The 12,433-nt window shown below is 40.2% G+C and overlaps 1 protein-coding gene across 1 annotated transcript; it reads left to right on the forward strand.

Annotated features, from left to right (window-relative positions):
* Nucleotides 1–78: 78 nt before the first annotated feature.
* On the forward strand, nucleotides 79–11,583 carry abhd4 (abhydrolase domain containing 4, N-acyl phospholipase B). Its single transcript, XM_080440181.1, has 8 exons — nucleotides 79–243; nucleotides 4,148–4,233; nucleotides 5,734–5,838; nucleotides 6,264–6,552; nucleotides 7,485–7,678; nucleotides 9,466–9,577; nucleotides 9,999–10,185; nucleotides 10,823–11,583. The coding sequence occupies exons 1-8, from the start codon at nucleotides 191–193 to the stop codon at nucleotides 10,910–10,912; spliced, it is 1,116 nt and encodes a 371-aa protein (XP_080296307.1). The 5' UTR covers nucleotides 79–190; the 3' UTR covers nucleotides 10,913–11,583.
* Nucleotides 11,584–12,433: the final 850 nt, after the last annotated feature.

Below are 12,433 nucleotides of genomic sequence, written 5' to 3' on the forward strand. Positions count from 1 at the left end.
TTTCAAGGACTTGGTTGATTATTTCTCTCACAAAACCTGGCAACACTGTTCTACAACCAGCAGCAGCTGATGTGATGTTACAAAACAGTGAATAGAAGAGGACGCTCGTCAAGGACTCAACTCTGTTGTCGTTAATATAATAGTTATAGATTAATATATATGTAGTACATGCACCGGAATATGTCATTCAATGGATCCTGTCTCCACCACAGCTCCAATAATGCAGAACGATTGTGAGACAGAGTAAGTATTTTAGATTAATTTACAGTAGTACTAGTGTAATGTTTGTTTACCTACATAACTTACTACCTCATTGCATCACCTCGGTAACGTTAACATGAGTGCAACAATTTATATATCAACGTGACTGACACACAGTGGTGGAAAAAGTACTCAAATTATTTACTTAAGTAAAAGTACCAATACTGCAATATAAAAAATACTCTGTTAGAAGTAAAAGTCCAGAATTCAAAATTTACTTGAGTAAAAGTACAAAAGTATTGGCATCAAAATGTACTTAAAGTATCAAAAGTAAAAGTACAAACATATTTGAAAATAGCAGATCTACAAGCTCACAACGCGTCGCATCGCGACGCGTTGTGAGCTTGTAGATCGGCTATTTTCAAATAGCCTAGGTATAAAATATGGCTAAAGTGGTTAATGTATGTTTTATAATATAATAATTTATATCCGAAAAGTAACTAGTAACTAAAGTTTTCAATTAATTGTAGTGGAGTAAAAGTACAATATTTGCCTCTGAGATGTAGTGGAGTAGAAGTAAAAGTATTGGAAATTGGAAATACTCAAGTAAAGTACAAATACCTCAAAATTGTACTTAAGTACAGTACTTAAGTAAATGTACTTAGTTACTTTCCACCACTGCTGACACAACATAACGTTGGCTAAAAAATAAGTAATCCATTGTTCTAACTAATTTAATTGAGCAAAGTCTTTCTACATCTTACTTGCAACAGGAAGAGTGGGCACTAGGGAAGAGTGGGCACATAGGTGTAAAACTGGCTATTTGGTCCAAAATGTCGGGGGGGAAATATATATATATTTGGGAAACGGTAATGTAAAGTATACATGATTAGAAGAACACGATTGAACATTGCCATTTAAGGTCTAATATTTCTACAATTGTTACCAAACCTGTAAATCCAATCATTTTGGAGATAAACAAGAAGTTGAAGGGTAAATGTAAGTCTCATAATGTACTGTGCAAGTTCAAATCATGTATACTTCACATTATTAAAGTTGCACAAAATTGCCCATTTGACATCTATGGTATATCCAGGACTAATCTAAAAGTAATATTATCATTTATTATTGGTTAATAACATTGTGGGAATTTTCAGGCCCTCGCCTGAAAATTGTGACCTTTTGGATTCAAGAGGATGAGAAAGCAGGGGGTGGCAAACCCTTAGATTTGAATATAGATGCATGTCTCTGCTATTGATGTGTTGATCGGTCAACCCTTTAAGATCCTGGTCTTTGTCCTGGAGCAGAAGCTCCCAGCTTTAAGTGTGAACCAAAACAAGTCACCGGGCCAAGTCTTTTGTTACCAAGCGGCTGATTACAATACTATTCTTGGCCCACCCCAAGAAGTCTTTTGTTCCTAGAAACCAGTTAGTGAGTGGTCAGAAGGAGGATTGGGAGGAAGGTCCTATGTCAAATATCTGTCTGTATATATTGTGATGTTGTTCTGATTCAAGTACACTCTGTGATTGGCAACACGCAGATGTCACATCGATGGAAATAAATACATTTCTGTGGACAAACCCTCTTTCAGACTGGATCCTTGTTCTTCTTGCATTCAGGGAATAGTTATGGAATAGTGTTTTTCTTGTCTGATCAATGGACCATATACGACACATCGAGGTGCCCACCTTTCCTTAGTGCCCAGTCTGCCCACGTCTTCTTGTATCAATCGAACTATGATGTATTGTTTAGGACTTTTCCAGCCTCCCAGCCTGTCTCAAACACTCATGTTGGTTGTTGCCTTGACGGCTGCGGAGGAGGAGTGTGACACTCATTATGTTCTGTTTGTTGTTGAGGACAACAAGAGGTGACATCTGTGAGTGACGCTCCTCTCAGCGGGGGGATACTTCATTGTGAGTGACTCAGCAAACAGCTCTGCTGCTGAACTGCCTGTTGCTTGACCCCCGCCCCCCCCCCCCATTGCTTCATTTTTTACTGCTAATTCTCTCTGAGCTTTCGCTTATATAGCTGGTGCTAGTCTAGTGCCTAGACTCTAGGCCCTAGACTCGAGCCTGCAAGTAGTGTCGCCAACACTTACCGTTAACACAGTGGTGGGCAACTTTGATGATGGAGAGGGCCCCTATATATCCACACTCATTCCAGAGGGCCACATTGCATATAGTGTTGGGCAGACACCTCTTATCTCCATATTAAACTTTTTTCGTAAATTAATGCCGTACTTTGCCATTCTATGTCACACAAAAGTAGCAAAATTAGCCGATCTACGAATAGTAGATCTGCTATTTTTGCTATTTTTGAATTGGAATCCAGATTTTTTTTTGTTATTTTTTAATTGGGATCCTGAAAAGTAACATTTTTATTTAATTTCAAATGCATTTAGTTATACTTATATTAACTTTATGAACTTAAATACAAATACATTGAACATAAAGACAATAGAATTTTAATACTAGTCATTAAGCTACTAATATAGACTAAAGTAATTAAAGCGGGTCATGTTTGCATGTTTGGAATTGTAACCGCTGAAATCAATGATATATCAGTATTCCGATATTAAACTGTGGGCCGCATTAAGTGAAGGTGGGGGCCGCAACTGGCCCCCTTGCTGCCAGTTGCCCATGTATGTGTTAACATCTCACCTGCCACCCTAAACCCTAACCCCCCTAATTAGCACTGTCTCTTACTCCCCTCAAGAGACAGTGGGGGCAGTAGCATGCCACTTGTTCACAGGCCCGGGTCTGATCAGCCTCGATCAGGTCGACTGGAGGAGGGTGTCTGTTGCGAGACCCGAAACACCCAGTGACTCCAGGAAACAACACTGATGATGTGTCCAAGTTTGTGCATCAGTAGATGTTATTATTTACTGTAGAATGCAGTGGTGGGAAAAAGTGCTCACAATTTCGTCCCGGAATTCAAAAGTACAAAAGTATTGACATCAGCAATGTACTTAAAGTACCAAAAGTAAAAGTACTCATTATGCAGAATGTCCCATTTCAAGTTTTCAAATGTATAAAAATCTTTTGAAAATAGCAGATCTACAAGCTCACGATGCGACGCATTGTGAGCTTGTAGATCGGCTATTTTCAAATGGCCAAAATCTATATAGGGCTGAAGAAGTGGTTAATGTATATTTTGTAATAATAATCAAAATCTATAAAGTAACTAGCAACTAATGTTTTCAAATTATTGTAGTGGAGTAAAAGTACAATATTTGCCTCTGAGATGTAGTGGAGTAGAAATGTACTTGGTTACTTTCCACCACTGGTAGAATGTTCCCCTATACGCTGATATTGTGCCATATATTATTTCCACTTTCAAACCTAACCCAACCCAGAACAAACAGGTGTCAGACTGTATAGGCTACAGTGGTGAGCCTGCTCTTTTATTGAATGCAGGCATGACTATTATGAAACGTGACAGACCAGCAGGGTGTGTGTACTCTGTACTGTACTTCCTGTGTTTGATACAAATACAGATAACATTCTCTGTGCACACCTTTACCCTACCCTTTTGTGTGGACAAGCCAGGCACTGGTATGGTTCACATCAATATACAGTATACTATAGCCTATACCAGCTGTTGTTCTCAACGTGGAGTCCGAGGACCCCCAGGAGTCCTTGAGAAGGTTCCAGGGGGTCCCCAGTGAAATGGCTGAAAGCTGTAACTCTGAGAGTGTACGAATGGAACACTGAGGATTTTAGATTGGGGTCCCAGCCTGGCACATAATATTTACCTGGGACTCCCAGGTGAACGTCATATTAAATGGGGGTCCTTGGACCTAATGCATATCAAACTGGGGATCCTTGAAATTAAAAAGGCTGAGAGCCAGCCACTGGCCTACAAAATCCATGGATAACATTCTGTCCCTTTTTAAGTCATTTATTTTCTCTTTTTTTCTCTCTCTCGCTCTCTCTCTCATCACTAGGCCAGGTTCGTCTTGGACTTGGTGGCCGTCCTGGCGTCCAACATCCATGTCCCTGTTGAAAAGCACCGAAGCCAAGATTCTTGCCTGTAAGAGTCTTCTCTTTCTTAAAGGGCAAGACCACTTTGGTAGAGGTTTGGGTTATGTAGTTACCTTGCCATGGTGTAACTCCAAAGGTGGACAAGAAATCTAAAATAATTGCTCCATTGATTAGAAATTGATAATTCCAAATATGCTGCTCCTCATTGACTTACGGTAAAACAGTCTCAAAGTCACTCTTTTAGCTCATAAACGAAAGCAAACAAAGTTAATTCAGACAATATAGAGCATCAACAAACCCAGTACTGTTTGCTTTTTAAATACAAATGTTAACTTCCTGTTGATTTAGCTATTTTTATTAAGAAGAAAACCCGGACTGGATCCGGATCGTCAAATAGTAAAATCAGCAGGAAGTTGAATTTTTTGTTAAAAAAATAAACAGTACTGGGTTTGGTGATGTTCTACATTGTCTGAATCAGCTTTGTTTGTGTTCGTTTACATGCTAAAAGAGTGACTTTGAGAGCTGTTTTACCGTACAATGTAAATTGTAAATCAATGAGGAGCATATTTTGAATTATCAATTTCTAATCAATGGAGCAATTATTTTAGATTTCTTGTCCACCTTTGCAGTTACACCATGGCAAGGTAAATACACAACCCAAACCTCTACCAAAGTGGTCTTGCCCTTTAACCTCAACCTGCCTTATACTCTTGTTCTGCTTAAACACTAGAATCCTAGCATCCCTATTCTGGGCATGTCATAAGATAATAGGCGACCATTCTGCGAAAATAGCCAATCTGCACGTTTACAACACACGTTGTAAGCTCGTAGATCGACTCTTTTCGGCGAAGAGATTTGGTGCAGAGGGGGGGAAAAGAAGGGGACCAAGTACAGACCCCTGGGGTGAGTTAGGGGTTAAGTGTGTTGCTCAGGGACACTGACACATAAGCAAAATTTGCCTCCTCTGTCCTCCAGCATGGTGGTGTTACGGTGAAATTGGTGACCATCTTGTGGACTTCACATAACTTACATTGAGGTCTTTAAATACGTGGCCTAAATACCACTAGGTTTAACTCTGCAAATAAACAAACCGCTTGGACACTGACGTTATGTTATGTCTGCAAGATTGTCACATGTTTTGCCAGGTCAACAATTTCACCATACCACCACCGGTCTAAAAGCGAAATCTTTTGCTTTTAGACCGGTTCCGTTTTATTTGCACAGTGACTGACATGGATGGAACCTCATTCCCTATATTGTAAGAGCCATAATGTATAATATGTGATTATAGTTTTTATTTCATTTTCTGCTGTCTATATTTAATTTGCATAAAATGGTTTGTAATTAATGTGCAGCAAGCAATGTACAGGCACAACTGCCTTATGCTGATTGGCCTGGTGTCAACGGAATGTCAGCCAGCTGTCAATGGCATCAGAAAGTTAATGCATACAGCTCTTTTGTGGTATATCTTTTTTAATATTTTAGAAATTAGACCGAAAATATATGCCATTTACACCTATAGATTTGAAATGTGTTTTAACTGTTACAGGTATTCAGAATGATGTATGGGCCAGGTTTGTGACCCTCCCAAACCAAGACAGGATATGGACACTGACCCTAACCAACAAGAAGGCCCCAAAACCAGCAGAGACGGGTACGTTATCATTGGATCCCAAAGCAGTAGGTGTAGGTCTGTTGGCGGAGGTTTTTTCTGCTGTTCTATCCCCTACAGTGAAGTTAGATTTCCACAGACGTATCTGTTGGCAGAGATCTCCGATCATCTGGCTATGCAGCGAGACTAATCTCACTGTCTAATTTATACTCCATCACGACGTGTTGCTTGACACAAAAAAAGATCTCAGATGCGACACCTTGAAGATCAATTATTTTTGGCAAGAGACAGTCCTGCAACGGAATATAAATTGAGCTTTAGTGTCTGTCAGACTTTGTCACTTAGGTATCTGTAACTTTGTTGATCTATCTATCTTTAATCTCTCTTTCTCTTGCTTTCTCTCTCTCTCTCTCATTCACCATCTTCCACACCTCTCCTTTTCCTTTCCTCCCTCCTGCCTCCACCAGGTGCTAAGACTCCCCTTGTGATGGTCCATGGATTCGGAGGCGGGGTGGGCCTGTGGATCAGGAATCTGGACGCGCTGAGCCGCAGTCGGCCCGTGTACGCCTTCGACCTCCTGGGCTTTGGACGGAGCTCACGGCCCCCCTTCCCCACGGATGCTGCCCTGGCGGAGGAGCAGTTTGTCAACTCCATGGAGCTCTGGAGAGAGTCATTGGGCCTTGAGAAGATGATCCTCTTGGGACACAGCCTGGGTGGATATCTGGCCACATCCTATGCTATCCAGCACCCATCGAGGTAAGATGGCTATGGTGTTGTTTAAAATATATATATTTTAAGGCATTTTCGCATCATCTAAACTAGGGCTGCACAATATACCTAGTATTACCTACAGTATTTGCGGTGTGGGTGATTACTGATTTATGCAGTCACACCTGCCCTGAATTATATTTAGTTGTTGGTTTCAGTTTTAGTGAAGTCACCAAATGACATTTTAGCATTGTAACATGCTTCAATTATCTATGAATATACTTCAACATAAACGTCTTTATTAATTTAATAGAAATGGTCACTTTATATATATATATATTTACCTGCTGCAGATAAATTGTCATGGCGCCTCTGAATAATCTCGTCTTTGTAATGGCCTCTTAGCACAGTTGTCGCACCCATTTCGGATGCTGTCAATGCACTTAATGGGACATTATCACGTTTAATCAGACCATTGATTGGTCTAAGTAGGTGAGATACTGACCTACCGAGGTCAGTATCAGTAGGTGTTTTGTATAAAGTATAGTTTTGGACCGCGACGGAGGCACGCTGTCTCAAGCGAACTTGAGCCACGAGTGGCACCACCGAGCGAGCTAAAGAGAGCGAGTTGCCGTGCCGAACGTTGCGAAGTTCGCTTGAGCCGACTCAGCGCCGTCCGAGTTATGTACCGATAGGCATAGAATCGTAAATCATGTTTTGGGTGGAGCGTTTGCCCCAACTTTCATCAACCCACAGAATAAAGACAAAACACCTACTGAGCCCCGTCGGTAGGTCAGTATCTCACCTACTTAGACCAATCAATAGTCTGATTAAACGTGATAATGTCCCATTCAGTGCATTGACAGCATCCGAAGCCGGTGGTTGTCTGCTAGCTACAGTGCTATGTCATCTCAACATTGGTACCTAATGACAAACATGTGGCAGATTTGATTAATGATCGTATTCTCCTTCTCTGGCAGAGTTACTAGTCTAATTCTTGTGGACCCATGGGGTTTCCCTGAGCGACCCCAGGCAGAAGCCCAGACCCAGGGCGCGGAGGGTCAGGGGACGGAGGTGGTCAAGAGGCCACCTCCCCCGCGCTGGGTGAAGGCTATAGCATCTATCTTCTCCCTCTTCAACCCCCTGGCTATCATCAGAGCTGCCGGCCCATGGGGTAAGAAATCTAGGAATTGTAGTGTATTTTAGGGTGTTTAGCCTTAGTCACGACTCATGCTATGCTAGTACGTTGCTGTCGGGTAGAAAGCTTATGTCCTCCTAAACCATTACTTTTGAGGAAATGGAAAAAAATTACTTGTGTTCCAAAGATTATACGTAGTTGTTATTTAGTCACAAGCTCTTGTGAATACTTTTCATTGGTTAAATATTTATAAAACCCTTAAAAAAACATTTTTTAAGGAATAAAATGTAATTTTGTCCAATCTGTATGGTAGAGTATGTTAATACAATATAACTTATACAATTGGGGTGGTTGTATTTTGTCTCCCTGCTCTTCTATTGAGACATTTAGATCGTGTAAAACAGGGATGTCAAACATACGGCCCGCGGGCCGGATCAGGCCCGCTAACTAGTTTAATCCGGCCCGCGAGATGATTTGCAAAGCATTAAAAAAAATAAAATAAAAAAACTTTTTTTTTTTTTTTTTTTTTTTTTCAAAAATGTTTCAATTGTTTTTTGGCCAAGTCTACACCTGCCAACCACACGTAACTTCCACTTTCCTCTTCTTCTTCCTCGTCTTTGTATTGGTATTGTTTGTGTTGGAGCGCCTCAGTGCGGCTGCAGAGTTCATGTGAAACCTCTTCCAGAGAGAGATAGAGACACTAGAAACTCTGCTGGAGACACAAAACAAACTGTGTAGACTTGCCCCTTTGAAATAAAATGTATTTTGGCACACAAAAAAAAAATCTTAACGGTTATCGATTAATTAATCGGTAAGGCCTAACGGTAAACGGTTAATAAAATGTCTCCATTTGGCCATACCTATTTGTGAAGTTTACATTTTCAGAATGTGCTTGTACTAACTAAGACTAAGTAAAGTAAACAAAGAAAACTATCTGAAGTTGTTGTTATTGTTATTATTAGTTATTATGCCATGATTTTACCGGTCCGGTACCGGTCCGGCCCTCTGGCCCTCTGGCCCTCCTCCATGTGGCCCCTGAGCTAAAATGAGTTTGCCATCCCTGGTGTAAAAGGTCATGTCTCACTTAGAGACAGGATCTGACACGAATTTTGATTCAATTTATCCCCTGAGCAAGCAGGTAGGCTCTATTAGCTCAATGGTAAAAATGTCAGCACACAGGAGGAAACCGAGTTCAAATCCGGGGTAGAAGAGGGAAGTTACATAGTGCAGCTTTAACCACTTTCAACCTGGTGACTATTTTAAGCTGATCATTATAGGTGAAAATCTTTTTTTAAGCTAAATTAGAAGATTACAAGCTCACAGCACGTTGTGATGGAACGTGTTTTGGGCCTCTAGACCAGTTATTTTCAGCTTCTTTTCCGTGACAACAAAGTATAAAATAGGCCATTCATTTATGAAAATGCATAAAAGATTAAATATGGAGATTAAATGTTTCTGCCCGACAGCAACAATATAATATACACAGTACTTTTAAACTGTTGTCCCTATTTTGGGCATAGGTGAAATTAGTTTTCAGAAAATTTCATAAATGGCAGATCTACTGTCTCACAATAAGTCTCTTCACAATGCGTTGTGAGCTTGTAGATCAGCCATTGTCATACAGCAAAGCATAAAATAGGACTAAAGTTGTTAACCACAGTAACCCTGGCATCCTTTTTTTTAGGCATGTCATTATAGGCAAACCTTTTACTAAAATGTTAAAAACATTTAAAAAAAAATCAAAAGCAGTGCTGTCCTATGCTCCCATGTCCTCTCATAGTAACAGACAATTAGTAGTAATAATAAATCATAATAATTTGCAGGTCCAGGCTTGGTGAACAGATTCCGTCCAGACTTCAAGAGGAAATTTGAAGACCTCTTTGATGACGACACAATGACACAGTACATTTACCACTGTAACGCCCAGACGCCCAGGTAGGGAACATGATTTTTCACATGACTGAGTTGTTGATACAATTTTAAATGCGCGTTTGTTTATGCCCAAAGGGTGTGAAAGTGAGTGATTTCACATTGGTCTCAGAGGGATTCTTGAAATGACTCTAGGATAAATAAAAGCGCCCGGCTGGGAAATAAAACAAAGCATTTAAAACTAAAAGCTTTGGCAGGCAATGTGGTAGAAAACACAGGGAACAGTAGTCAGGTTACCATCATTAAATAAATACATTTATATCTGTATTCTTTCCATGTTGAATTAACAGGATTGGCCTAATGCATGTCAAACTGGGGGTCCTTGAAATGAAAAAAAGGTTGAGAATCACCGACTTAAGCTTAATATAACTTCACCTCTCTGTCTCCCGCCCTCCATCATCGTTCCTCCGATCAACTCCTGGCCCAGTGGCGAGGTGGGTTTCCGGGCCCTGACAGAGACCATGGCCTGGGCTAAGAGACCCATGCTGGAGAGGGTTCACCTGCTGCCCCCCGCCATGCCTCTCACCATGCTGTACGGAGCTCGATCCTGGATGGACAGCGCTTCGGGAGACAAGGTGGCACACATCAGGAAGCAGAGTCACACCACTGTACTGGTGAGTCCAGGGGTTAAATATACTGTAGGCCCGGAAGCCCAGAATTATATTATAATATTATGTTTATTCAGCTTTCAGCATGATCACAGGTTTAAAAAGACAGCTGCCATTATCCCATTAAGACCCGAGGCCGATTCTACAAAATGTCTTCTAAATCCTAACAGTTTTTTGAAAAAACCTGTGTTGCTATCAGTGGTTCTCAAACCTTTCCATTGTCAAGGACCCCAAAATTATATGTATTTGGCCGCGGACCCCCATCTCAAAATATGTTGTTCCAGGGACCCCTAGAAGCAAAGATTTGAGTTACAAATGTTCGCTTAAAAAAAAAATATATATTCAAAGATTTATACAAATGTTCACTATTTTTCAAAAATAGCAGATCTACAAGCTCGTAGCGCTATGAGCTTGTATATCTGCTATTTTTTTAATAGCCAAAGAAAACTAAAATGACAGATGCGTTCCCGGTCTTAATGGGTTAAAAACGCTGAATCATTTTGCTGATTACATCATAAAATAATATCTAATAATCTAAAACGCAAATCTAAAATCCACTATTATTTCACCGGTGAACAAAACGGTTGCCATGGGTACTACTGATTGTTGACAGACACATCTATTTTTTCACTCTTCTCTCTAGTTGATAGACGATGCCTCTCACCATATCTACGCCGACCAGCCAGAAGAGTTCAACAAAGTGGTGGAAAACATTTGCAACAGTGCAGACTGAGTTGGGTGTGTGTGAACTACAAGCACGAAAAAAAAAGACAGCCTAGCGGGTCTTCCGAGAGGTGGGATGGAAGGAGGACCAAGTCGAGGCGGATATTACAGTAACAAATAAGTATGTACATAATATATAACATGGCCATCAAGTTCCTTAAGTGCTGCAACATGCTAATGACTTTGTAAACATGAACATTTATTGTTGTTTTCGGTGGTTTCAATGTAATTAGTTTTGACAGGATTTTCTGAATCCTCTACTCAATGGACTTGAACACTCAATGCACAAAACACTGGTTGAAAAATCAATAACTATTATAACCACTATTATTTTTATAGACTGTACACAGTAAATGTGTTAAAGCTGCAATCCAGAACTTATCTTATTGAATATAACATGTTTTTTTTTAATTATCAATCTGTATGGTAGAATATGTTCATACCATACACACAAACCACTGCACAACTGCAGTGGTTGCTCCTACTTGTCCTTTGAGAAATGTAGACCCTGTGGGTCTCTGGTAGGACACCTACTGGTTGACAAGTGGTATTGCTCAACGTGCATGTGTTTCCCTTTGCCTTAGCATAGCAGTAATTTGGTCTGAAACCCGAGTAGGACACAAAAGTTATGGATTGCATCTTTGATTTAACTCGGAGTGAACAAAATGTGGTTCCATTTGTACATCTAGAGTTAAATTTAAAAAAAAATCTGTGTATACAGTATATGATATTGAGAAATGTATTATTTATTCATTTATCGTAACACGTTATTCACAATGTGGTCATTCAGTTATGTGAATTGAACGTTGCTGTCTTTTTTAACACAGAAATCTGAATGTTTTTATTTATAGTTACACATTACAAGCAATAAACTGTGGTTACATGCACCATTCAGTGCACTGTGTATACATTTACACTGTCTTTAGATAACTATACAACTAGGGACACTGAAGCATGCTCCTAATCTTGTGCCTAAGTTTAACAGTGCACATGTGAATGTACCATTTTCTCTGACTCATTGTTCTCAGTCACCGTTCTATGTTTTATACTGTGTGAAATTAAATGCTATTCAATTATATGTGCCTGTTCATTTGACATAGATTGTATGAGTCTTTCCTTGAGCAAGCATGGTCTGAAGTGTTAATACGGTATGTGTGACTAGATTAACTATAAACACATGAACTACATACACACTGGATGCCACTGACAAGTATCTGTACGAATAAACATAACAGTGCTGGTCAATAGAGAACCCCTGTTACAGCCCAGCCTGTGGGGGACTGAACTGCAACACAACAAAGGACTCGCTCCTTCCCAGACCCCAAACAGCCAGTCGACACAGATTTGAAAACCCAAAAGTCAAGGATGTATTTTATATAAAACAGGTGTACACATTACCTCAGGGTTGGGACCACAATTAAAGATCACCCACCCCTATACTCCCATTACAAGAACCTTAACCCATGGTCAGTCTCATTAGTGGGAGGCTGGTCAGGAGTAGCCTGGGACCAGACGAATCTGCGAGTGAAAA

The sequence above is a fragment of the Gymnoscopelus braueri genome (genome assembly GCF_963280865.1).
Source record: "Gymnoscopelus braueri genome assembly, chromosome: 10".
NCBI classification, from domain to species: Eukaryota; Metazoa; Chordata; class Actinopteri; order Myctophiformes; family Myctophidae; genus Gymnoscopelus; species Gymnoscopelus braueri.

Coding starts and splice junctions, on each gene's coding strand:
- abhd4 (XM_080440181.1), top strand. CDS start 191: ATGGATCCTGTCTCCACCACAGCTCCAATAATGCAGAACGATTGTGAG. Junction 4,234..5,733: donor CGAAGCCAAGATTCTTGCCT/GTAAGAGTCTTC, acceptor TAACTGTTACAG/GTATTCAGAATGATGTATGG. Junction 10,186..10,822: donor AGAGTCACACCACTGTACTG/GTGAGTCCAGGG, acceptor TCTTCTCTCTAG/TTGATAGACGATGCCTCTCA.